General features: G+C 40.4%; 1 protein-coding gene and 3 pseudogenes across 2 annotated transcripts; 3 read left to right on the forward strand and 1 right to left on the reverse strand.

Moving 5' to 3' along the window:
- On the forward strand, positions 1-19,745 carry LOC110538987 (myosin-2-like; annotated as a pseudogene).
- On the forward strand, positions 4,659-7,688 carry LOC149979408 (myosin heavy chain, skeletal muscle-like; annotated as a pseudogene). Its single transcript, XR_016485361.1, has 7 exons — positions 4,659-4,993; positions 5,136-5,223; positions 5,307-5,821; positions 5,912-6,057; positions 6,203-6,293; positions 6,376-6,757; positions 7,519-7,688. The product of XR_016485361.1 is annotated as a myosin heavy chain, skeletal muscle-like (transcript).
- Positions 7,970-9,049, forward strand: LOC110538576 (myosin-7-like). Its single transcript, XM_090193738.1, has 3 exons — positions 7,970-8,168; positions 8,440-8,535; positions 8,647-9,049. The coding sequence occupies exons 1-3, from the start codon at positions 8,058-8,060 to the stop codon at positions 8,740-8,742; spliced, it is 303 nt and encodes a 100-aa protein (XP_090049864.1). The 5' UTR covers positions 7,970-8,057; the 3' UTR covers positions 8,743-9,049.
- On the reverse strand, positions 19,560-27,638 carry LOC110538988 (myosin-4-like; annotated as a pseudogene).
- Between the last annotated feature and the right edge of the window lie 336 nt (positions 27,639-27,974).

The following is a 27,974-nucleotide window of genomic DNA, read 5'->3' on the forward strand; positions in this document are numbered from 1 at the left end:
ATGTCTCTGTCTGTCTGGAACGTGCTAACTGACACCTGTCAACCCCAGCCCGTATCGGGCCATGCCCTCCCAGTGAGCCCTAAATGACCGTGATCCCAGTCGCCCAATGCCAGAATCTGAGCAATGCCCTAACAAACCTAATCTTCCCTGATCCCAGAAAATGAGGAATGTCGTGTCTGAACCCAAGCCCTCTAAACTGCCATCCTTATCCATCATTGCTTTTTAATGGACAGGCTGCAGGGTTACAATTGAAAACATTTAAATGTGACACAATACAGCTATAGATAGACAGTTAAAAATACAAAATGGACATACTTTACTTTTCCATGGTGGCATATGAGCCAGATTAGATTTTTATACAAATACAGAGAAGCTGTCAAGCAAATAGAAAAAAAACAAGCCATCCCTTATAAAAAGTATTGTTAGTGCGATGACAGCAGGGCATTGGAGGTATGTCTTTGGCGTACTGTTGAGACAGCAAACATTTAACAAAAATAGAGGTTGCATCCATAGAGAGAGAGCATCCATACAGTCTTTGTCACTTTTCTGAAACTCCAGGGGTTGTCCTACTGTGATCATAGATTTCGTAACTGCAACACTCAAGGTAAGAATAGACCAAATCATATACTTAGGCCTTTGATGTTTATTGGATCTTCTCAAGGAAAATAGACTGCCTCGTACCTCCGCAAGCCGGAGCGGGAGAGGATTGCGGCACAGGTCAAGACATTTGATGCCAAAACGGCCTGCTTTGTGGCAGATCTAAAGATGGAGTATGTGAAAGGCAAAATCAAGAGCCAAGACATCTCCACGGTCATAGTGGAGACTGAGGATGGGAGGGTGAGTACATATGAAATGGTCTAGAACATCTGACCATATAGCTATGTTCTAACCCACTGGGCACAGACGTCAGTTTAACGTCTAGTTTTCATTTACATTTGGTTGAGTTGTCGGCTAACATGAATTCAAAGTGATGTCAACAAAACATTCCACCATGGTTAACAGTTGGGTTAAGAGAAGACAATATTCACTTACGTTGATGTCTTTTTTCAAATCCAATCAGTTTTCCACATTGATTCAACGTCATCACATACAATTTTTGTTGTTGAAATGACGTGGAAACAACATTCAACCAGTGTTTGCCCAGTGGGAAAGCATGATATATTTAACTTACTATGTGAGAGTGACTGAAATTCAGAGTACATGTCATTTCTAAGCCTTTTGGATGCTAAATAAAAAAGTTAATTATGCCACCGTGGAATGATTTCGATGCAGTTTCATCCAGTTGTTATTCTAGAATGCAACTGGTTTGTTATTTGAATGGAAACTTACCTCCCCTAACTGCCCTCTCCTTTATTTGATCATGTTGCAGGTTGTCACAGTGAATCCGGATGACATCAGCCCTATGAACCCTCCTAATTTTGCCAAGATCGAGGACATGGCCACGTTGAACCATCTCCATGAGCCAGCCGTACTGTACAACCTCAAAGAGCACTACGCTGCCTGGATGATCTATGTAAGCAGACACAGATCAGATTACATTTCAACTCAGTCATACGTACATCTTCTAATTGCATTGTCAATCAAACATCTACCAACTAGTTTAATGGGTTCAATCAGATCAAGTCATGAATGACATAACCTGAGTTGTTCCCCTATTGCAGACCTACTCTGGGCTGTCCTGTGTGACTGTGAACCCCTATAAGTGGCTCCCGGTCTACAACCCAGAGGAGGTGGCTGGCTATCGGTGCAAGAAGCGCAAGGAGGTCCCACCCCACATTTTCTCCATCTCTGATAATGCCTATCAGTTTATGCTAACAGGTATAATCTTCATTTCATGATGTATCATATTGTGGCAATTTTATCCAGTGGTGTAAAGTTCTTAAGTAAAAATACTTGAAAGTACTACTTAAGTAGTTTTTTGGGGGTGTACTTTACTATTTCTATTTTTGACAACTTCTACTTTTACTCCACTACATTCCTAAAGAAAATAATGTACTTTCTATTCCATACATTTGACCTGACACCCAAAAGTACTCGTTACATTTTGAATGCTTAGTAGGAAATGAAAATTGTATAATTCACTCACTTAAAGAGAAAATCCCTAGTCATCATTGCGGCATCTGATCTGGCGGACTCACTAAACACAAATGCTTTGTTTGTAAATTATTTCTGGCTATCCATACATTTTAAAAACAAGAAAATCGTGCCGTCTGGTTTTCTTGATATAAGGAATTTGAAAATGATTTATACTTTGACTTTTGATACTTAAGTATATTTTAGCAATTACTTTTACTTTTGATACTTAAGTATATTTTAAAAAACAAAATACTTTTGGGACTTTTACTCAAGTAGATTTTACTGGGTGACTTTCGCTTTTACTTGAGTCATTTTCTATTAAGGTATCTTTACTTTTACTCAAGTATGAAAATGGGGTAGTTTTTCCACCACTGGTTTTATCTTTCAACAGATCGTGAAAACCAGTCCATCCTTATCACGTATGTACTGTTGCACATGCTGTTACTAATTGTCTGCCTCTGTAAAGAACTGGATTTACTATGAAAGTTTACATTATTACACTCAATTGTGTTGTTCAATCTTGATTTTGACAGTGGAGAATCTGGTGCAGGGAAGACTGTAAACACCAAGTGAGTCATCCAGTATTTTGCCACAATCGCAATGGCTGGAGGAAGTGATAAGAAGAAGGAAATCAATGGAAAAATTCAGGTTCTATCCATACTCATGTTACATTAACATAATATGTATATAGTTCCCTCTTGCATTTTCTGTTGCAAAAGTAATTTCTATTTCATTTACTGTAAAGTGTATTTACTCATACTTGCCAACACTTTTATTCTCAAAGGGAACCCTGGAGGATCAAATCATCCAGGCCAGCCCTCTGCTGGAGGCTTTTGGGAATGCCAAGACAGTGAGGAACGACAACTCCTCTCGCTTTGTGAGTGTGTTTGATCAACATACAGTATGAGGATATAGTGTTAACATATAGCCAAGCATGCATTCATAAACCAGTCACCTTAGCTGAAATGTGACAATTTAAAAACCAATTTAATATTTGGAAAACATACAGGGAAAATTCATCCGTATCCACTTTGGAACAAACGGGAAGCTGTCCTCAGTTGATATTGAGACTTGTGAGTTTGCTTGCCTATTTTCTTTGCAAATACAAGGCCATTGCTCTGGATTGGAACAAGATGTCCCTTGATTTCTATGATTTCCTCCTTTAGACCTATTGGACAAACCAGGGTAACGTTTCGGCTCCTAGCAGAAAGGAGTTATCATGTCCAATAAGAAGCCTGAGTTAATTGGCAAGTTGAGTAATTCTAGCTGGTGGATCTATGTAAAGCCATACACAGTAATTGTAGTTTTGGACTGCAAGGTTATTGGTTACTTTAAGTGGGCAATCTGTGATTGCTACATCCATTTGTGTACTTTTAAATTAATGATATATACCCATTGATTCTTGAAGAATAAATGCCTCATGAGCTAGGTCAACTGTCGTTCCCCATCAGAACCCAAAATATAAGATTGTTTACAAACAATGGAGTAAAACAATGTAATTGTAAATAAAAAACTGTATAGCCGAGTCAGTCCCCACATCCATAGGTCTGTCCATGAATTTGAGAGTGGTTATATTTCCCCAGCCCCATCCCTCAACTGTTTACCAAAAACAGTGGTAGGTTAACCACTTTGTTGTTTGAATTGCAGATTGACCCTTTAAACGTTTTGCATCTAAAAAGAGGGCTGGAATATGCAATCTGGAAAATGTGCTGTGTACTGTAAGTTCAGCCTCCAACACCAATAAAACCCCTAATGGTAAATATACACCTTCTCTATCATGTTGACCAGAGATGCTGCTCATCACCACCAGCCCATATGACTACCCTTTCATCAGTCAGGGGGAAATAACGGTGCAGAGCATCAATGACACAGAAGAGCTCATGGCCACAGATGTTAGTCCACCTATACCTTATATCCATATCTTTATATTACCCACACAGCTTGGAAAAGAACTACATTGAAAACATAATAGAAAGCCCTCAACTGTACTGTATAAGATTGTCTTAGGGACTGATTAAATGTTTCTATGTGTTTGACTGAGCTCCAATATCTGTCCCAATAGAGTGCCATTGATATCCTAGGCTTCAATGCAGAGGAGAAACTTGGGATCTACAAACTGACTTCAATCACCACATGTTTGTGTTGGAACAAGAGGAATACAAGAAGGAAGGAATAGACTGGGAGTTCATTGACTTTGGTATGGACTTGGCTGCCTGCATTGAGTTTATTGAGAAGGTATTGTGACCTTTTCAGCCTTTCTTTAAGTCACTCTTTACAGTCTAACTGTTAATGGATTCACTAAGTTAGGATCAACAGGACAGAGTTGAAAAACATCTGTTTATTGACAGTAATTCAAAAGGTTACAAGCAAAATATTGAAATTTAGTAGACAGACATGATCAAAACAATGAACTTCTATACCTTGGTTCTTCTAAACCCGTTACACTAAATCTTCCACAGCCAATGGGTTTTTTCTCCATCCTTGAAGAAGAATGCATGTTTCCAAAGGCAACAGACTGCTCCTTCAAGAACAAATTCTACGACCAGCATCTTGGAAAGAACAGCAACTTCCAGAAGCCCAAGTCTGCCAAAGCCAAGGCAGAGGCCCACTTCACCCTGGTGCACTACGCTGGCACTGTGGACTACAACATCGGTGGCTGGCTGGAGAAGAACAAGGACCCACTGAATGACACTGTGGTAAACTGTACCAAAAAGCTGCCCTGAAACTATTGTCTCAGTTGTTTGTACGGTTTGTCTTAGTTGATGGTGAGTTTACATCAGCATTATAAGACATCAGTGAAAAATGACCTTGAGTTGAAATATAATTGTTTTATGTCTCTCTTTCTGTAGCTGATAGAAACCAAAGAGGAGCAAAAAAGAAGGGGTCCTCTTTCCAGACTGTCTCTGCACTTTTCAGGGTAAAACTGTTTCCTCCTACTCCTATGAACAAGTATATCCATCTAATGATCGTATGTAGACTCCAGAACATTTCCATGCACAATTCAGTGAGCATTGTTTTTCTTGTTCATTATTTTTTATCATTTCATAACCTTCTCTCAGGAAAATCTCAACAAGCTTATGTCTAACCTGAGGTCCACACATCCCCATTTTGTGAGATGCATCATCCCAAACGAGACCAAAACACCAGGTATGTAAAGGTTTGAAACATGTAATGTGGGTTGTTTGCTCTCAAGGCTGCCTGACCTGACAGAATTCTGCCTTTCCATGTAGGGTCAATGGAACACTTCCTTGTTTTGCAACAGCTGTGCTGTAACGGTGTGCTGAAGCAGAGGAGAGATGTGAGAGGTTGCTCAAGAGCAAGATCCATCTAGAGGCAAAAACCAAGGAGGTCTCTGAAAGAATTGAGTAAGAGGAGGAGATCAATGCAGAGGTCACTGCCAGGAAGAGGAAACTGGAGGATGAGTGCTACGAGCTCAAAAGGGATATAGACGATCTGGAGCTCACTATTGCCGAGGTTGAGAAGGAGAAATATGCCACAGAAAATACGGTCAGGGCATCTGATAAGCACATCAGCTCATGACTTTAAATCTCATAACCACAGTGAATGCAGGGTAACTGTGCATTTTTTAACACAGGTGAAACATTTGACAGAAGAGTTGACCACATTAGAAGAACATGTTCTGAAGTCTTCAAAGGAGATCAAGGCATTGCAAGAGGTGCACCAGCAGACCCTGGATGATCTCCAGGCAGATGAGGACACAGTCAACACTCTGACTAAGACAAAGGTGAAGCTGGAGCAACAGGTTGATAATGTAAGCATCAAGTGACGTATTCTTTCAAGATTTCGATTGTTCTGGACTATGGTCTCCTTCCAGCTTGAGGGATCTCTAGAGCAGGAGAAGAAGGTGCATGCGGATTTGGAAAGAGCCAAAAGAAAACTTGAGGGAGATCTCAAGCTGTCCCAGGAAAATGTTATGGACCTGGAGAATGAAAGACAACAAATGGATGAAAGATTTAAAAAGTAAGTTAGAAATTATCATTGAGTTTATGGAGATTAAAACCTCTTGATTCACATTTTGATAGAGCAACAGTTGAAAGTGATAGATGCAGCACAAACAATGGAGCATCAACTAATTTCCATTCAATGAATTCTCAAATGTTTTCAGGAAGGATTTAGAGTTCAGTTACCTGCAAGGTAAAATTGAGGATGAACAAATATTGAGCTCTCAACTTCAGAAGAAAACAAAGGAGTTTCGGGTATGTAGTTTGTGAAAATAAATTAAATGCATACATTGTAACTTTTGCCAACATTTTGATGGAATAATTTTCTTTACCACAGGCTCGCATTGAGGAACTCGACGAGGAAATCAAAGCTGAGCGCTCTGCTCGGGTCAAGATAGAGAAGCAGAGGTCTGATCTCTCCAGGGAACTTGAGGAGATCAGTCAGAGACTGGAAGAAGCTGGTGGAGCCACTGCTTCCCAAATTGATGCAAACAAGAAGCGTGAAAGTGAGTTTCAGAGGCTGCGTCGTGATCTCGAACCCTGCAGAATGAGTCAATCACTGCTGCTCTCCGCAAGAAGCAGGCAAACAGCGTGGCAGAACTGGGAGAACAAATGGACAACCTCCAGAGAGTTAAGCAGAAACTGGAGAAGGAGAAAAGTGAATATAAGATGGGAATTGATGACTTGGCCTGCAACGTGGAAGTGTTCTCAACAGCAAGGTAGGTTCATCAGATGTTGACCATGTTGATATTCAACATACAAAAGAAACCAGTTTCACTATACACCAGCTTGGTCTCATAGACTAGCGGTAACATAGTAAACGTAAATCCAGGAAGTTCAAATTAGTATGATATGTTACGTTTGGCATGGTTATATAAGACAGAAGGTTGCTTAATGCAAAAAAACAAAAGTAGGTTGGGTGTATAATGCGAACGTCTAGCAATCCGTAGGTTGTGTGGGTGGGTAGCTACTTTTCAACTACTAACCCTAACTTTAACCTAACTCCTAACCCAAACCTTAAATCATAGCCTAGCTAACATTAGCCACATAAAATTGGAATTTGTAAATTCGTAACATAACACAATTTGTGACATATCATAGAAATGGATGATGGACATCTGCAAATTAATACATACCATACGAAACATAACATTTACATTTACTATGTTACGTCTACCCCTGAGTCCAGGTTGGATACACTGGTTACTTACTATAAGAGCATCTTACTTACTGTAAGAGCATGGTTACTTACTGTAAGAGCATGGACAGCATGTGCAACAGTACATACGTGATAAGAATGGACTGGGCCATGCCAACCACCAAGCAGCTGATGCTACCAAGCAGCTCAGAAACATCCAGGGCCAGCTCAAAGTTAGTGTTTGATTCCAGAAACCCATTTTCTTTCAACCACGAGACTCACCATCTCTATCAAAGTTCTAGTCAGTGGGTATTGGACTTATTCATGACCTTTCTGTTTCAGGACACTCAGGTCCATTTGGATAATGCCCTCCATGGGCAGGAGGACTTGAAGGAGCAGCTGGCCATTGTAGAATACCGCAATAAACTGATGATGTTAAAGATTGAGGAGATGAGGGCAACACTAGAGCAGTCAGAGAGGTGCCGTAAACTGGCCGAGCAGGAGCTGGTCGACGTGAGCGAGAGGATGCACCTGTTGCACTCTCAGGTGAGGCCCCATAAACAATTCAGAACGTTGGCCTTAAGTTAAATGTATCAATTTAACTTATTGTGTTACCTTATCTCTTTACTCATTTAACAGAACACTGGTCTCATCAGCACAAAAAAGAAGATGGAGTCTGACGTAACTCAGCTGCAATCAGAGGTGGAAGATGCAGTCCAAGAAGCAAGAAATGCAGATGAGAAAACTAAAAGGGCTATAATAGATGTAAGTCCGAACTCAGTGTAAATCTCAGCCCAAATGAAGTCTGCTTAAACAATGTCTTGATCGATTTCAAATTCTGTATCGATACGCTGCCATGATGGCTGAGGAGCTGAAGAAGGATGAAGAAGAACCTGGAGGTCTCTGTTAAAGACTTTCAGCAGCGTCTGGATGAGGCTGAGCAGTTAGCCCTGAAATGTGGAAAAAAAGAGCTCCAGAAACTAGAGACCAGAGTAAGGATAAAGATAAAAGTTTTATTTCCAGTTCACACTCTCTTAGTTTGTGATTCTTTTGTAATACATGATTTACACTCAAGGTTAGAGAGCTGGAGAATGAACAGGATGCAGAGCAGAAACGTGGGGCGGAAGCCATGAAGGGTGTGCGAAAATATGAGAGAAAAGTCAAGGAGTTCACATATCAGATAAAATATGTTAGGTTGTTTATTCCTGACTTTTACAGAATCATGATAAAATATGTGAGTAATTAATAACACTGGGTTTGTAGGGTGAGGAAGATAAGAAGAATGTAGGCAGACTGCAGGAGTTGGACAACAAGCTGCAGATGAGGGTGAAAGCTTACCAAAGGCAGAGTGAGGAGGCGGTGAGTACAATATATTATTGGCCACAACTGTGCATAGTATTATTAGATGAATAGGACAACAGTTCACCACTTCTAACTTATTCATATCTATCTATTTTCTGTGAACCACAGGAGGAGCAGACCAGTATCAATTTGTCTAAATTCAGGAAGGTGCAACATGAGCTTGATGAAGCAGACATAGCAGAATGCCAAGTGAACACATTTTGAGCTAAGAGTCTTGATGTTGGCGTCAAAGGAGAAGAATAGAGATATGGGCATCTTCTGCTGATAGTGCTGTAATTCATGTTTAGAATTACAATAACTCAGACACAGAATGTAGATCCAGTATACAATAATTATTGTTGCAAGGATACATGCATGCTTACACCGTTGTACATACACCTGTATGTTAGCATTCCTCTGTGCTATAGTTTCACTGCCATGCTAAGATGTTCTACTTAAAAGCAGATAATGAAATACAATACAAATTAATGTAACTTATAAAACTAGAATTAAATACTACAAAGCAGTATCATACTGGTCTATTGTCTTTGTGTCATAAATTTGAGGTAACACTTCTGGCATAGACCAAGGGTTCCCAAACATTTTGCTTCGTGAACCACCAATTGAGGTGTCTTGAGTTGCAAACCACCATAAAGGTTGAGCAATGAAAAAACCATACACAGACCAAAGTATAATTAGGAATTGATGAATAAAACCCTCTTCTTCAAGTCATTTAACTGAATGTAGATTTGATTATGGGCTCTTCAAATAAAATGTTATTGGTCACATACACATATTTAGCGGATGTTATTGCGGGTGTAGCGAAATGCTTGTGTTCCTAGCTCCAACAGTGCAGTAGTATCTAACAGTACACAACAATACACACAAAGCTAAAAGTAAAATAATAGAATTAAGAAATATATAAATATTAGATTGAGCAATGTCGAAGTGGCATTGACTAAAATACAGTAGAATAGAATACAGTATATGTCTTGTGACCAATTGCATAGACTATAAAAAACAGTTATTTTAGTTTTATCTTATTTTCAAATATATGGGCATGTTAAGGCATCATAGTTTAATCATAGTTTAATAGTTTAAAAGCTAAATTAAACAAACAACCTACTTCCAAGAAAAACAATACCATTTAATACCTGAGCTGTAATATTTTGGGCGGAATGGTTGTTGTGAAAAACTAGAAAACCCATCACAGTATGTACCCATAAATAACGTCTCATAGTGTCACGCCCTGGCCATAGAGAGGCTTTTATTCTCTATTTTGGGTAGGCCAGGGTGTGACTAGGGTGGGCATTCTAGTTTCTTTATTTCTATGTTTTCTGTTTCTATGTTTTGGCCGGGTATGGTTCTCAATCAGGGACAGCTGTCTATCGTTGTCTCTGATTGGGAATCATACTTAGGCTGCCTTTTTTTCCTTTGTATTTTGTGGGTAGTTATCTTAGTTAGTGGCACTTTTGCCTTAGTAAGCTTCACGTTTGTTTCTTGTTTTGTTGGCGACATTTACATGAATAAAATAAAATGTACGCTGCACCACGCTGCATTTCCACGATGACGTCCGTGACATATCTCCATTCTTCAGTGTATGTTAGAGACAGCTCTGAATCCAACTCGGAGTGAATACAGACAGATTCCAGGGATACCTGTCTGACAACAGTTTGGCCTCACTGACCTAGACTTTAGGAGACATACAGCTTGATTCTAGGAAGAGTGCTGAAAAATAAAATCCAAAAGCATTTGATTAAAAAGCCAGGCATTATTGGAGAAACATTCATACTCCAGGAGATTAGCTTCCCCACATACAGGGTTATGTCAGAGGTGTCCACTCATCTCTCATTTATCAAAGAGACATCTGTCAGGAGCTACAGTACATCAAAGTCATCCACTGCTTTTATCAGTAACGATCATGAATACACAATGACTTTCGAAGATGAAAAGATATTTGGACAAGTTGAGAATGCAAACACATTGTCCACTTATTCTCCACGTATAGATACTGTACATACCAAAATCACTGTGTGAATTCCTGAACCTCTCCCCCAGCTCACTCTAATCATAAAATGCATAAAAAAATGCATCTCATTAAAGTATCCAAACTCAGAGCTTACTAATGGAAGAAAAAAACATTGTGTGAAGCATAGAGATCAAGGAACACTGTCTGGTTAATTTGACAGGCATGCTGTTAATATGAGATCCTTAAGGATGGAACTCGTGACAGTAACCTCTTGCAGTCACATGAATATCTAACTGCAGGCATTGGTTCCATTGTTGTAGTATTGTTCAACGACCAATAGATGGAGACACTTCCTGTGTCTTCAACACGCCCACCCAACACACATCCCTACACAGTGGGAGACGGAGAAAGAGTGAACGTGTGATAAAGGGACATCAAGTTACAATAATCAAGCTATACTTTAATGTGACAGGCAACAAGCAATCATGCTTATTGTAATCACACCAACGTATTGCTCATTGCTATGTAACCTAGTGCTGCACACACATCTTCCTGGAAGTTAATGCAACAGTAACACCTGCAGATAGGTTATAATGTATATGATATGTAGCAGTGGAGGAACACAAATATAATTTTGTGCCCTATTTACTGGTGGTTGGTCAACTGGCCAGTTCAGTGTACACAAACAGTATCTTCCTGTTACACGGATGCTTCTCCTTCTCTGCAGTTGAACACAAACAATACAACACTACTTCACATCCCTGCAACAAATGGGTTTTGTTGGATTATGATAAGGTAATAAACATAGACATCCTATAATTACATTTGAATCAGGATCCTATATTGTGTTATAGCATAAAATATGTAATTCTAAGCCGTATTATTTTTTTTAAACACAGAGAAATGGAAATGAGAAGTAAACGGCTGCACAGTGCACCTATAAGGAATGAGCAAGAGGAAACTCTCTGAAGTACCTCACTAAAGCACAGATGATGATGCCGCAACATTTTGTGAGCATTGTAGGTACAAGGTACCGCGTGGATTATTGAAAGCTTGGTTTTGAACAGCCCTCATCACATTCTGTTCCACTAATTGGCAGCAGCCGTCATTTATGTGACATTTGTGGCTGTCCCTGACCCTGTTGAGGATGGGTCAGTTAATTACTGCTGTGAGACTTTCACTCTGGGTCACATTGACACAGGCTGAGGAAGCAAGTGTGATGATAAACACTCAAAGGCAATGGGGGGGGGGGGGGGGGGGGGGGGGGGGCATGATGGGGATGCTCTGTATTTGAGGACCTGGACACTCAGTTCAGACAGGTGTTTGGCAGCACTAAATGACAGCTGCAGGGTCTTAATACAGGACATAACACAAAGCACTCAAGGTTTCTGTTCATTTGATTTTATATTAGAAAATGATATGCTACATAAACATCATTGACATCAATTTGCCTAGTGGTTAGAGTGTGGGCCAAAGGTTGCTGGATCAAATCTCCGAGTGGACAAGGTAAAAATCTGTTGCTCTGCCCCTTGAACAAGGCAGTTAACCCACTATTCCTCGGTAGGCTGTCATTGTAAATAAGAATTTGTTTTTAACTGACTGGCCTGGTTAAATATAAAAATGTGTATCCTTTCTTAAATCAGTGTTCACATTTTAGGCCTAAGCCGGCTTGATTTAATAGAACGTCTATGGAAGGGATGAACAATTCTCTCTCCGCCCAGATATAAAATAGTCTATGATCAAAAGACGAGGACGAAAACCATCACACACTACAGCCCTCTGTGACTGGAGTTGTGCATCCCTGCCCTCTGGCCTTAGCAGAATGCTGTGAACTAGTTAGCAGGAGCACCCCCGAGACATAAGCATGGTCATATTTCTCCACAAGGACCTAAGGTCAAACTCATCAAGTAATGGGTCTGGCTCTTTATAATTGACACCAAAAGACCATCTTAAAATAAAATAAAATGCTGTTTTGTGTTTTCAAACTGTCACTCATCAGTCCGCCCTTCGTACTCCTTACTTAGCACCGTGAGACTCCCCATGCGTATTCTAAATGTTCCGTTAATGTATCTCAGCAACCTTGAATATGGACATCTAGAAGCTTGATACCATAATGTGTTCATCTGAAAACCAGCTAGACAACCCTTACAGGCCCTTTGATTTCAAAACTGGTAACCTTGCAATTTATGACGTACATCCACTAAATATGAAAGCTTATGTCATAGCTTAAGCAATTGTTTGACTACGGATGTAGGATGTTAATTTGAGTTTGTTTGAAATGTGAATTACACTAAACATACAAAAGTATGTGGACCCCTTCAAATGAGTGGATTCGTCTATCTCAGCCACACCCGGTGCTAACAGGTGTATAAAAATTCAAGCACACAGCCATGCAATCTCCATAGACTGCATTGGCAGTAGATCGGCCTTACTGAAGATAGGATGCCACCTTTCTAACAAGTCAGTTTGTAAAATGTCTGCCCTGCTAGAGCTGCCCTGGTTAACTGTAAGTGCTGTTATTGTGAAGTGGAAAAGTCTAAGAGCAACTACCGTAAAGTGGTAGGCCACAAAGAAAGGGACCGCCAAGTGCTGAAGCAAGTAAAAATTGTCTGTCCTCGGTTGCAACACTCACTACCGAGTTCCAAACTGCCTCTGCGAGTAATTACAGCACAATAACGGTTTGTCACTAGCTTCATGAAATGGGTTTCCAGGCCCGAGTAGCCATAGACAAGCCTAAGATCACCATGCGCAATGCCAAGCATCGGCTGGAATGGTGTAAAGCTCGCCACCATTGGACTCTGGAGCAGTGGAAGCCTGTTCTCTGGAGTGATGAATCACGCTTCACCATCTGGCAGTCCGACGGACTAATCTGGGTTTGGTTGATGTCAGGGGAAGGCTACCTGCCCCAATGCATATTGCCAACTGTAAAGTTTGGTGGAGGAGGAACAATGGTCTAGGGCTGTTTTTCATGGTTCAGGATAGGCCCTTAGTTCAAGTGAAGGGAAGTCTTACAAAGTCCATCAATGAGAAGATGTTCTTATGGATGATCATCAGAATAAAGGAGATGCTCGATACGAAGCAGGCAAGACAATTCTATATACTGTAGGAGTGTTGGTCATCACTGGGTTTGAAATCTTTGATGTAAGTTAATTTATTTATACTTATCTTTCTAAAATGTATTTAAAACATCATTAAGCAACCTTAAATACAGCTATGTTTAGGCTGCCATCTTCAGTGGTGAACAACCATATAAATGGTTTGATTTTTGTAACTCAGTACAACAGCTTGGAGCAGCTCTGTATTAACTTCACTAATGAGAAACTGCAACAGTTTTTTAACCACACCATGTTTGTGCTGGAACAAGAGGAATTACAAGAAGGAAGGAATAGACTGGGAGTTCATTGACTTTGGTATGGACTTGGCTGCCTGCATTGAGCTTATTGAGAAGGTATAATAAAATGTTAAAAACCCACTTTGTCATTTGAAAATGTAATTTTTTTATCAATACCTATACTTCAAGTAAGAATGATTTCATCAACAGCCATTGGGCATCTCCTCCATCCTTGAAGAGGAGTGTATGTTCCCCAAGTCTTCAGACACTTCTTTCAAGAACAAACTGTACCACCAGCATCTTGGAAAGAACCAAGCCTTCCAAAAGCCAAAGATTGTCAAAGGCAAACCTGAGGCCCACTTCACCCTGGTGCACTATGCTGGTACTGTGGACTACAGTTTCACTGGCTGGCTGGACAAGAACAAGGACCCGTTGAATGAATCTGTTGTGCAGCTGTACCAGAAGTCACCAGTCAAACTGCTGGCTTTGCTGTATGCCTCCTTTGCGGCTGGTGATGCAGGTAGTACGCACGTCATATCCCACTGGGCACAGATGTAAATTCAACAGCTATTCCACGTCGGTTCAACTTCATTTCATTGAAATGACATAGAAATAACATTGATTACAATCAGTGTGTGCCCAGTGGGATGGTAATGAGTAAATTCTACATTGATTGTCATTTGTTGGTACAGTAAATGTCTCTTCTTTATGAAGATGCTGGTCGTGGTGAGAAAAAGAAAGGAGGGAAGAAGCAGAAAGGTGGCTCTTTCCAGACGGTCTCTGCTGTTTTCAGGGTACATTAATACCTAATCAGTATATTCAACTCGTGTGACATTTATATCAACTAACATCTAAGGAGATGTGTAATACTAATGACAATACTCTTCTCCACAGGAAAATCTTGGCAAGTTAAAGACCACCTTGAGGAGCAATCACCCTCACGTTGTTGCCTGATTTCTAATGAACTAAAGACACCAGGTACTGCTCTGCTGACAGATTCTTGTTAGAAGTCCAACAAAGAGATCTTACCACAGGACTTTACAGAGGAAAACACTGAAAACATTTGATTTGTGACATTGAGGAAGCTGCTATACATGACAAAAATATGGCGCTATTGTCATGTGTGTGATGTTTTTCATTCATTTCTATTGATTACAGGTATAGTGGATAATCATCTGGTTATTCATCAGCTGCGCTGTAACGGTGTGCTGGAGTGTATCAGGATCTGCAGGAAGGGGTTCCCAAAAGGGATTATATATGCTGACTTCAAGCAGGGGTAAACCTTTATTCTCATAATTTAACTACCACAAGGTTAATTTGGTAGTTTAGTAATCTCTTATGCCTGCCATTGCGTCTTCTGTAATCTGACAGATACAGAATATTGAATGCCAGTGGTATCCCAGAAGGACAGTTCATCGATGGCAAGAAAGCTTCAGAGAAGCTTCTTGGATCAATTGATGTTGATCACACACACCATATAAATTTGGACATACCAAGGTGATGATCCAATTACTTTATAAACATGCTCTTGTTTGCAAACCACATAGCAGTTATTCTCTGCTGATTTTCACATGGTGTTTATACAGTGCCCTCCATAATTATTGGGACAGTCAAGCATTTTCTTATTTTGGCTCTACACTCCAAAACTCTCGATTTGAAATCATTTTGAAATTACAGCACTTTTTTGTACAATCTCCCCCATGCTAGGGGACCAATAGTATTGGGACAAATTCACTTATGTGTATTGAAGTAGTCAAAAGTGTAGTATTTGGTCCCATATTTCTAGCATGCAATGACTACATCAAGCTTGTGACTCTACAATTTGTTGGATGTATTTGCTGTTTGTTTTGGTTGTGTTTCAGATTATTTCTATTGGGCACAAAACACATGGTAAATAATGTATAATGTAATTTTACTGTAAATATATGTTTCTAAACACTTCTAAGAAAAGTGTCACTGTCTCAATACTTACAGAGGGCACTGTATATACACATACAGTTTATCAACAGCATCTGTGTCTCAGTAAGCCATGTTATTGCAGGTCTTATTTAAAGCCGGTCTGCTGAGAAGAGGAGGAGTTGCGAGATGAAAAACTGGCCTGGTGACAGGCTGATGACAGGCACTCAAGCATTGTGCTGTGTGTACCTCATGAGAAAATAATTCTCAGCTGGCTATAAAGAATTAAGACAACCCATCAGTTGAAATATTTGTAACCTTTTCTTTAAAAGAAAGTACATGCATTAGAACTGGTCAATAATATGGCATTACAATTACCTCTTTTTCAGAGATTGTGTGTTAATTCTGCAATACAACCACCGCTTATTCATGAACGTGAAACACTAGCCATGGATGAAGCTGAACTTCAAGATCAAGCCCCTTCTGAAGAGTGCAGATAGTGAAAAGGAGGTGGAGAAGATGAAGGAGGACTTCATCACATGTAAGGTAGACCTGGCAAAGGCAAAGGCCAAGAGAAAGGAACTGGAGGAGAAGATGTTTCTCTGTTCGTGGAGAAACAAAACCTCATGTCACAAGTTCAATCTGTAAGTGCTATTAGAATTGTCAACATGAACTATCATTGCTTTTAAACATATCGGGTGTAGTGTAGTGTTTAAGAAGTGTTCCATTAGAAAGACAATCGGTTTTCCTGGGATTCAGAAACTATTTTGGATGCAGAGGAGAGATGTGAGGCTTTCATTAAAAGCAAAATGCAGCTTGAAGCCAAACTGAAAGAGTTGACCGAGAGACTGGATGATGAAGACAAAATCAATTCTGAGCTGACTGCCAATAAGAGGAAGCTGGAGGATGAGTGCTCTGAGCTGAAGAAAGATATTGATAACTTAGAGCTCACCTTGGCCAAAGTGGAGAAGGAGAAGCATGCCACTGAAAACAAGGTTTGCATTTTTATATGAAATTGCAGTATCCATCTTCCTCTTTGCAGGTATTTTACTAACATCCCTATGCCATTGCAGGTTAATAACCTAACAGAGGAGATATCTGGTCAGGATGAGAGACATTCCAAGTGGACCAAGGAGAAGGACTCCAAGAGGCACATCAGCAGACCCTTGATGATCTCCAGGCAGAGGAGGACAGTCAACACTGACAAAAGCAAAAGCTATGCTTGAACAAAAAGTGGATGTTGTGAGTAACACCTTATCAGTAGAAAAAAAGGATTGCATTGTAATGATTTAACTTAATTCTATCGCTACTTGTTTTCATACCATAGCTTGAGGGTTCTCTGGAGCAAGAGAAGACGATTCGCATAGACCTTGAGAGAGCCAAGAGAAAGCTTGAGTGTGATGTGAAACTGACACATGAAGCCATAATGGCTCTGGAGAATGAAAAGCAGCAGTCAGATGAAAAACTTAAGTAAAATCAGAAACTGCTGAAATAATAAGCAAGATCTCCTCTGTTGTGGTCAAATATACTCAATATATTTCCCCTTTGCAGGAAAGACTTGAAACAGCCCAGCTGCAAAGCAAAATTGAGGATGAACTAATACTGAGCTCCCAGCTTCGAAAGAAGATGAAGGAACACAATGTAATATAGTAAAACATTAAATATCTTTCAAATTATTTGCTCAAACTTCTTTGGTTTAAAATGGTATGTTCTCTCAAGGTTCGTATTGAGGAACTCGAATAAGAAATGGAGTCTGAGCACTCTGCTTGTGTCAAGATAGTGAGGCAGAGGTCTGATCTCTCAGGGAACTTGAGGAGATCAGTGAGAGGCTTGAAGAGGCTGGTGGAGCCACTGCTTCTCAAATTGAGAGGAACAAGAAGTGTGAGGCTGAGTTTCAGAAGCTGCGTCGAGACCTGGAGGAGTCCACCTTGCATTACGAGTCCATCGCTGCCGCTCTTCTCAAGAAGCAGACAGACAGTATGGCAGAACAAATTGACAACCTCCAGAGAGTTAAGCAGAAACTGGAGAAGAGTGAATACAAGATGGAAATAGATGACTTGGTCAGCAACATGGAAGCTGTGGCCAAATCCAAGGTATCATAAAACGTACAAATAGCATCAAATTGTCACCTATGCTTTCATGGTTCATTTGACAAAATCTCAATATTACTACAATACAGATTAACCTTGAAAAAAAATGTGCCTCTCGAGGGTCAGCTAATCGAGTTAAAGACCAAGAGAGGAGAATGTACGTCATCTCAATGACATCAGTAATCAAAAGGCCCTACTCCAACCTGAGAATGGTTATTTTAATCATCCTTCCTTTTTACACGTGGAGGAGAAACAAACAAAAACTACCTTAACACGTATTCTAATTTGATCTTGTAGGGGAATTTAAATCGGACAATGGAGGAGAAGGAAGGTCTCGTTTCACAACTGACAAGAGCCAAGCATGGGTTCACAACACAAAATGATGACCTGAAGAGACATCTTGATGAGGAAATGAAAGGTCTCCTAATATTGTTACCATACTATATTGAATACATTGAAAATCTTATACGCGAGACCTACTTTACACTGAGTATCCCAAACATTAGGAACACCTTCCTAATATTGAGTTGCAGCCCCTGCTTTTGCCCTCAGGACATACCCTGTTCAAAGGCAGTTAAATATTTTGTCTTGCCCATTCACCCTCTGAATGGCACACATACACAATCCATGTCTCAAGTGTCTCAAGGCTTAAATCCTTCTTTAACCTGTCTCTACACTGATTGAAGTGGATTTAACAAGTGACATCAATAAAGGATCATAGTTTTCACCTGGATTCACCTGGTCAGTCTCATGGAAATAAATGTTTTGTACACTCAGTGTATGTTGTTTTCATCAAGGCTAAGAATGCCCTGGCCCATAGTTTACATTCAGCACATCACGACTGTGACCTCCTCCGAGACCAATTTGAGGAAGAACAGGAGTCCAAGGCTGAGCTGCAGCGTAGCATGTCCAAGGCCAACAGTGAGGTAGCTCTGTGGAGAACCAAGTATGAGACTGATGCCATCCAGCACACTGAGGAACTTGAAGATGCCAAGTAATTGCCAACTTTTTATAGATGTTCTACTTGTTTGCCATAGGTTACCCTATGCATGATCATGAAAAACGGTCTCACTTTCCACTGGAAAAGACTAAGCAGAGACTGCAGAGTGAAATGGAGGATCTCATGGTTGATGTGGGGAGATCAACTAGTGTGGCTGCTAATCTTGATAAGAAACTTTGACAAGGTAATATAAAAGTTTGATTTTATCTTTGTATGTATTAATGACAATACTCATTACATGATTTTAGATTCTAGTTGACTGGAAGAAGAAGTACGAGTCAGTCGGAGCGGGAAAGTGCTCAGAAAGAATCTCGATCACAAACCACAGATCTTTTCAAAATGAAAAGCTCATTTGAAGAAGCTCTGGATCATCTGGAAACTCTCAAAAGGGAGAATAAAAACCTAAAACGTAAACCCAATTCATGAAACGTGACAATCCATGACGTAATAGTCACAACACATAAAAACCTTAAGGTTTTACAATATGAAATTACCCGATTGTCTTTTGACATGTACTGTATGGCTTTCAAAATACAGAGGAGCAAATTGGTGAGAGTGGAGAGAGTGTCCATGAACTGGAGAAAGTCAGAAGACAAGTGGAAACAGAAAAGTGAGATGCAATCTGCACTAGATGAAGCTGAGGTAAAACATTTATATTAAAAACAAACTCAACAAGCACAATGTTTCAAAAATGAACACAATTAAGCCAAATCAAAAGAGTTTAAGGTTTACAATAATCAATATACATTTTCTTTTTTAAGGCTGCACCTTTCTGAATTTGGCCATATGAACATGAGCTTGCTCCTCCTGAAATGTAATGAGATGCAGTGTAGGTTAGCCTACATTAATTATTGCAGCCAGAGCCCAACCTTCACTTTAATACTCAACATGTTGTGGAGAATGGTCCTTGGTATATGGTTTACTTACAGCTTCCTCAGCCTGTCTTTTGTAGGCCTTCACTTTGATCTGTAATTTATCCACCAAATCCTGAAGTCTAGTAACATTCTTGTTGCCTTCCTCAGTCTGTATGAAATCACAGGTGCAAGTTTATTTTTCACAAAAGGTTCAGGACAATGTGATAAGTGGATTGCAATTTAATTTGAAACTAGGGCTATGCCCATGAATGGAAAATAAATACATCTGTTAAAATGTTGGTGACAACATGACTTTACCTCTTGATTATACGGTACATTAATACGTTCTTATTTCTTACCTGATTGGTGAGCTCTTTCTCCCTCCTGTGTGTGTTGAGCTTCACATTCAGCTGCTGCTTCTCATTCTCCAGGTCCATTAAGGTCTCCTGAGAGCTTCAGGTCACCCTCCAGCTTTCTCTTGTTCCAGGGAACCTTAAAGCTACATTCATACAAATAAAATACAGAGTACTGTACATGTACCTTATTTTACATTTCACACATCATCACACCCATGTTCATTTAATAAACTAACATCATCAACTTGCTGTTCCAGCTTGGATTTGGCTTTGTTCAGAGTGTTGACTTTGTCCTCCTCTGATTGCAGGTCACCTAGTGTTTGTTGGTGGACCTCTTGGAGGGTTCTCTTTGGTCAGTTTAGCAACATTCTCACCTTGGGACATGATCTCTTCTTTAAGATTTTTCACCTGAAATAATAATGAAGTGTTGTGAAACTGTTTAAATGGTTTAAACCCTGAGAAAGCCTAATGGGAGTAGGTGGATTACCTTGTTCTCTATGGCATGTTTCTCCTTCTCCACTTTGGCTAAGGTGAGTTCTAAGTCATCCATGTCTATCTTGAGCACTCATCCTCCAGCTTCCTTTTTGCAGTCAGCTCAGCATTCCCATCCTCCTCATCCTCTAGTCTGTTACCTCTACGTTTGTGTTCCATCTGGATCTTGCTTTTGATTAGGACCTCACATCTCTCTTCAGAATCCAGCAGATGATCGGATTCCTAAGTCAGAAATAATAACATTTTGTTGATGTAATAACTACTGAAGTGTTATGTTAATTGCAGATGTATTTCACTATTTATTCAACTATTTTGGGAGTACTTACACCCTGAACTTGAAGGAGAAGGTCATTCTTCTCTTGGACAATGGAGATCTTCTCAAGCTTCTTTCTGATTTGGCCAGATCCTCGTTGTACTTCGTGAAATCCATCTTTATTTGGGCCATCTCTTTTCCGATTCTGCACTCTTCAGAAGAGGCTTGAGGTTGAAATACAGTTTCATCCATGGCCAGTGTTTCACGTTCATGAATGAGCGGAAATTATATTGTATCGTATAAATGGACTCCCTATCAAAGTCAAGTCAAGATTATTCTGTTAGTTTTCATTCAAAATTGACTTAAATGATATCCCAGAGTTCAGTGTTGATATTGCAAAATAGCCATGTTTCCATACCTTCTGGCCATCATGTTCTGGTACTCCAGTCTGTCAACATATCCTCGACACAGTTCCTGAGTGGATGTCACAACATGGGCTAGGCGCTCATCTCTCATCCCCTCCAGAGCACCCAGGAGACCAGCTTTAAAAAAAACTGAAAAAGAGGAGTTTGGTTTACTATCAATATAGGGTTTGTGCATTACTATTACAGTGTGAAAAGTGCACCTTGGTGTGGCCGAACTTGTACTGAGTATGATCCACATCAATGGAGCCTAGCAGTTTCTCCGCAGCCTTCTTGTTGTCCATGAACTGTCCACCTGGGATAGCACTGGCATTCAGGATCCTGTACCTGAAACATGGGACCAAGCATTAGTACTGAATACACTAGAACCCGTATACCAAGAAGTCCCTAATGAAACCGACCTCCGAGTGCTGCTAACAGTTTAGCTTCCTCACTGTCCCTATACAGAGCTTGAACCAGTGATCCTCTGCTCACAAACACACAGCCGTCCCTCCTTGACAACTTACCAACCATTTGAGCTATACAAAAGGTAGAAATTGAATAGCTCCATCGGCGACATTTCAAGCCAGCTGTGGAGTGAGCTTAAGGCACATTCTTAACTCTGTTACATTAACATGTGTCCCCCAATTTGCCTCTGCTTGAAGTCCCCATAAATGATTCTGCTTGGGAATCCCTTCCTGCAGATTCTGATCCCCTCCAACACCATTGCAGCGCAGCTGGTGGATGACCAAGTGGTTCAATGGAGTTGATATTGAGCAGATTATCCTGAGTACCTGGTGTTTTGGTCTCATTTGGAATCAAACACTGCACAAAGTGAGGATGGGTTGTTCTCAAGTTTGTCATGAGCTTGCCAAGGTTCTCCTGAAAATATGTAATGTAAAAATGTATCAGGAAGTGTAGGTATATAGACTATATACAATAGCTCACGTGGGGAGAGAATGATATCTTATTTTGTCTATACAGCATTACACATTGATCAACACCTTACTCTGAACAGAGCGGAACCTGTTTGGAACGATGCTCCGTTCTTAGCAACTTTCTTGGCCGCACCACCTGCCACAGGCTCTGAAGAAACAATGTTGAAATAATTATCAGTACTGCATGGCCTGTTATTTTAGCTATGTGAGATTAATTAAGATGGTCTTCATAGTCAGTTGATCTAATTTGATCAGGTAATATAAACAGAAAATGCATGGTTACCATCTGTTGCAGAGAAGGTTGCATAAAGCATACAGTATTTTGACAGATGACTTCTAGTACAGCTGCAGAACACTCATTCAACGGGTCCTTGTTCTCCTCTAGCCAGCCAGTGATACTGTAGTCCACAGTACCAGCATAGCATAGTGCACCAGGGAGAAGTGGGCCTCAGGTTTGCCTTTGACAATCTTTGGCTTTTGGAAAGCTTGGTTCTGTCCAAGATGCTGGTCATAGAGTTTGTTCTTGAAAGAAGGGTCTGTTGACATAGGGAACATAGACTCCTCTTCAAGGATGGACAAGATGCCCATTGGCTGGTGGACAAGAGATTATATTTTTTTTATTTTTTGATATTTTTATCTCACCTTTTTTAAACCAGGTAGGCTAGTTGAGAACAAGTTCTCATTTACAACTGCGACCTGGCCAAGATAAAGCGTAGCAGTGTGAACAGACAACAACACAGAGTTACACATGGAGTAAACAATTAACAAGTCAATAACACAGTAGAAAAAAAGAGAGTCTATATACATTGTGTGCAAAAGACATGAGGAGGTAGGCGAATAATTACAATTTTGCAGATTAACACTGGAGTGATAAATGATCAGATGGTCATGTACAGGTAGAGATATTGGTGTGCAAAAGAGCAGAAAAGTAAATAAATATAAACAGTATGGGGATGAGGTAGGTGGGCTATTTACCGATAGGCTATGCACAGCTGCAGCGATCGGTTAGCTGCTCAGATAGCAGATGTTTGAAGTTGGTGAGGGAGATAAAAGTCTCCAACTTCAGCGATTTTTGAATTCGTTCCAGTCACAGGCAGCAGAGAACTGGAACGAAAGGCGGCCAAATGAGGTGTTGGCTTTAGGGATGATCAGTGAGATACACCTGCTGGAGCGCGTGCTACGGGTGGGTGTTGCCATCGTGACCAGTGAACTGAGATAAGGCGGAGCTTTACTTAGCATGACCTAGATGACCTGGAGCCAGTGGGTCTGGCGACGAACATGTAGCGAGGGCCAGCCGACTAGAGCATACAGGTCGCAGTGGTGGGTGGTATAAGGTGCTTTAGTAACAAAACGGATGGCACTGTGATAAACTGCATCCAGTTTGCTGATTAGAGTATTGGAAGCTATTTTGTAGATCACATCGCCGAAGTCGAGGATCGGTAGGATAGTCAGTTTTACTAGGGTAAGTTTGGCGGCGTGAGTGAAGGAGGCTTTGTTGCGAAATAGAAAGCCGACTCTAGATTTGATTTTAGATTGCCGAGAATAACTAGTCAAATGCAGGGCATTCAACATGATTAAATCAATGTATATGGTTTTTGACAATACCTTCTCAATAAGTTCAATTCAGGGAGCCAAGTTGTCACGGCCATTGAATGAAGTAGACCAAAGCGCAGCGTGGTGAGCGTACATATTCCTTTTTATATGATGACGCCGACAAAAACAACAAACAATCCAACCGTGACGCTTAAGTGCAATGTGCCACAAACAAAGTTAACTTCCCTCCCTGAAAGAAGGTAAAAAAAAAAATATATATATATATTTTTAAAAGAGCTACCTAAGTATGGTTCCCAATCAGAGACAACGATAGACAGCTGTCCCTGATTGAGAACCATACCCGGCCAAAACATAGAAAAACTAAATCATAGATAACAAAAACATAGAATGCCCACCCCAAATCACACCCTGACCAAACTAAATAGAGACATTAAAAGGCTCTCTAAGGTCAGGGCGTGACACAAGTCCATACCAAAGTCAATGGACTCCCAGTCTATTCCTTCCTTCTTGTATTCCTCTTGTTCCAACACAAACATGTGATGATTGAAAAACTGTTGCAGTTTCTCATTAGTGAAGTTGATGCAGAGCTGTTCCAGTGTGTTGTACTGAGGGAATATGAAAGTATCATGCAAATGAATGCCTGAGGATCAATGTGTGCTTGTTTCATTTCACAAAACATTAGTCATGAAAGATATCAATATGTTGGAACCATACTTCAAAGATCTCAAATCCAGCAACATCCAGAACACCAATGAAATGTTGTCTGGCCTGCTTTGTATCCAGTTGTTGGTTGATCCTTAAGACCATCCAACAGAACATCTTCTCATAGACTGATTTGGCAAGGGCTCCAATGGAGTTATACACCTATAATGTATAGAAAATATCCCCTTAGTTGACCATGACTTAGTCTAAAGACACATATTGTCCATGTCTTACTGCCTTACTTGCTGAATGCTTTGTCCTTTGGTGACATACTCATTCCCAACCTTTACTCTGGGATAACAGAGATTTTTGAGCAGGTCAGCAGAGTTCAAGCCCATCAGGTATGCTGCTTTATCAGCTTCTGTGTTGGGAACACAACAATACTTTACAAACAGAGCAGACAACTGTCAATTTATGACATTACAACTTTTGTTTTGTTTTTTGTTCTCTATGACAAAGATTGATGACTACCTGATTAATTGTGTTTTATTCAGTTATGATATACACAATCATGTGATGAAGGGTTTTTAGAGTGTTCCCCCTCACCCTCGGTGCCATCAGGTTCTGCCTGTTCCTCACGCTGCTTCTGCTTGAACTTCATGTTCCCATGATGCATTATGGCTCCAGTCAGCTTTTAGATGCCCACTTTTTCATCAGCAGTAAAACCCAGGATATCAATAGCTTCCTGTGCCATATAAGAGGGACATCAAATGAAAGCTATCTGAAAAGAAACCATGCATATTTGATCACCTTAACTCAACTCACATCTGTAGCTATCAATTCATCTGCATCGTCTATGCTCTTCACAGTGATCTCTCCTTGACTTATAAAGGAAAAGTCATAGGAGTTGGTGGTGATGAGAAGCATATCTGAAAGGGGAAACTAAATTAGACTGGGGTCCCCAATTGAAAACATTTTTTAAAAGTACATTTATCCCAATGTTTTTATGAATATCGCTAGCAGCAACAGAATAGACAAGTTTACAATGACATACAGTACCTTCAGTAGAAAAGAGGACAATATCTTCGTTCTAACTTTATTTCTCAACTCCTAATACTGAGCAAATTACACTCACCCGGAGCCAGTTACACTAACTGGAGTATCTGACATACGTAGACTTAGAAAAGCACCCACAAACAGGATACTGTACCAGTGCATTTTATCTCAATATCAAATCATTTCTGTGTAACAATTAAGTACCTTACCGTTATTTGTTTTCAATTCAAATGGTCAAAAAGAAACAAAAGTAGCTTCTTAGCAAAGAGCAATTTCTCAAGCAATAATTCTTTGCTAGGACTGTCTGGGAGAGGTCTGAGTGGGGAGGGGAAAATGGAACATTTGCTGTTATTGGCAGTGTCACTTTCTGACCATAGTTCTTGTGTGTTTTCCTTGTTTTAGTGTTGGCCAGGACGTGAGCTGGGTGGGCATTCTATGTTGTGTGTCTAGTTTCTGTGTTTCTGTGTTTGGCCTGATATGGTTCTCAATCAGAGGCAGGTGTTGGTCATTGTCTCTGATTGGGAACCATATTTTGGTAGCCTGTTTTGTGTTGGGTTTTGTGGGTGATTATTTCCGTGTCTGTGTTTGTTTCACCACACAGGACTGTTTCGGTTTTCACATTTATTGTTTTGTATATTTGTAGTGGTTTCGCGGTATTCGTCTTGATTAAAGATGTTTAACCCTAACCACGTTGCGTTTTGGTCCGCCTCTCCTTCCCAGGAAGAAAGCCGTTACAGGCAGAGAGGTTTGGAACTCTCTTTCTTATTGGTTTATTAATGAATAAATTATGTCACCATGGAGTGATGTCGCCATGGAAGGCCAAAACTCCATACCACCAAAACAGGCTGACATTTTTACACTTAAAGGACATTATCATAAGTTTCACAATTTCACAGTATTATTCAAACCTTGTAGCGTGGAAATATATATACTGTATATAAAAGCTGCTCTTAGTGAAAATGTGTTTGGAGTTATTATTCACCTGATGATAAGACACTACATTTTTCCAGCAGATCTTTCATTAACAAAGCAGAATTAATTCAACATCACAGTATATGGATAAAGTCTGGAAATGCATTTTAGCAACAAAACAAATGTTGTACTTACACACTTCAATATCTGCTGAGGCCAGTTTACCCGTTGTACCAAAGTGTATTCTAATGAATTTGCCCTTTTTGAGAAAAAAAAAGTCTTACTGTAAGTTTAACGTTGTTCAGCTCTTATTGCTACGTTTCTGCATAAAAAACAATTCTGTTGGATTCTGTTTTCACTCACAAAGCGAGAGGAGTTGTCGTTCCTCACTGTCTTGGCATTCCCAAAAGCCTCCAGCAGAGGGTTGGCCTGGATGATTTGATCCTCCAGGGTTCCCTGCCACAAGAAAGGAAATGTATCTGACATCCATTCCTGTACAGCACCTGTCAAAGCCCTTTCCTGTACATCACCAGTCAAAGCCCATTCCTGTACAGCACGAGTCAAAGCCCATTTCTGTACATCACCAGTCAAAGCCCATTCATGTACATCACCAGTCAAAGCCCATTTCTGTACAGCACTAGTTAAAGCCCATTTCTGTACAGCACGAGTCAAAGCCCATTCCTGTACAACACCAGTCAAAGCCCATTCATGTACATCACCAGTCAAAGCCCATTCCTGTACATCACCAGTCAAAGCCCATTCCTGTACAGCACCGGTCAAAGCCCATTCCTGTACATCACCAGTCAAAGCCCATTCCTGTACATCACTAGTCAAAGCCCATTCCTGTACATCACTAGTCAAAGCCCATTCCTGTACATCACCAGTCAAAGCCCATTCCTGTACATCACCAGTCAAAGCCCATTCCTGTACAGCACCGGTCAAAGCCCATTCCTGTACATCACCAGTCAAAGCCCATTCCTGTACATCACTAGTCAAAGCCCATTCCTGTACATCACTAGTCAAAGCCCATTCCTGTACATCACCGGTCAAAGCCCATTCCTGTACATCACCAGTCAAAGCCCATTCCTGTACATCACTAGTCAAAGCCCATTCCTGTACATCACCAGTCAAAGCCCATTCCTGTACATCACCAGTCAAAGCCCATTCCTGTACATCACCAGTCAAAGCCCATTCCTGTACATCACCAGTCAAAGCCCATTCCTGTACATCACCAGTCAAAGCCCATTCATGTACATCACCAGTCAAAGCCCATTCATGTACATCACCAGTCAAAGCCCATTTCTTGTCAATCTACCTACCTACTTCCTGCAGCTTACTGCAATCACTGAATCCCTTGACACCAAAAAAGCTGTGCATTTCAACGGTCCAGAAGCCTGTCTGAGAATGCAACCATATAACATGGAAATCTGCTTTTTAACATGAATTTATAAGAATTCAGCTATTCTTGTCAAGCATGGGGGGAGACATACCTTGTTGCTGATGCTAAGGGGGCGAGCATAGCCTGCTGCAGAAGCCTCTTTTATACTGGGCCATTGTCCTTGGTGAGAATTTGCACCAGTATTATCTGCCAAAGCATTCATCTGCTGTTGTTGAGAAGAGCATTTGACCCCAAAGCTATAAATATGAGTTGTGCTTAGTAGGCATTTTGGACACTCACTATTCATTCATCCAGGTTGTTACATTAATCAAGAT

This window comes from Oncorhynchus mykiss, chromosome 12, assembly GCF_057628025.1.
Source record: "Oncorhynchus mykiss isolate SJ-2025 chromosome 12, ASM5762802v1, whole genome shotgun sequence".
NCBI classification, from domain to species: domain Eukaryota; kingdom Metazoa; phylum Chordata; class Actinopteri; order Salmoniformes; family Salmonidae; genus Oncorhynchus; species Oncorhynchus mykiss.

Coding starts and splice junctions, on each gene's coding strand:
- LOC110538576 (XM_090193738.1), top strand. CDS start 8,058: ATGAAGAAGAACCTGGAGGTCTCTGTTAAAGACTTTCAGCAGCGTCTG. Junction 8,169..8,439: donor TCCAGAAACTAGAGACCAGA/GTAAGGATAAAG, acceptor CTGGGTTTGTAG/GGTGAGGAAGATAAGAAGAA. Junction 8,536..8,646: donor AAAGGCAGAGTGAGGAGGCG/GTGAGTACAATA, acceptor TGTGAACCACAG/GAGGAGCAGACCAGTATCAA.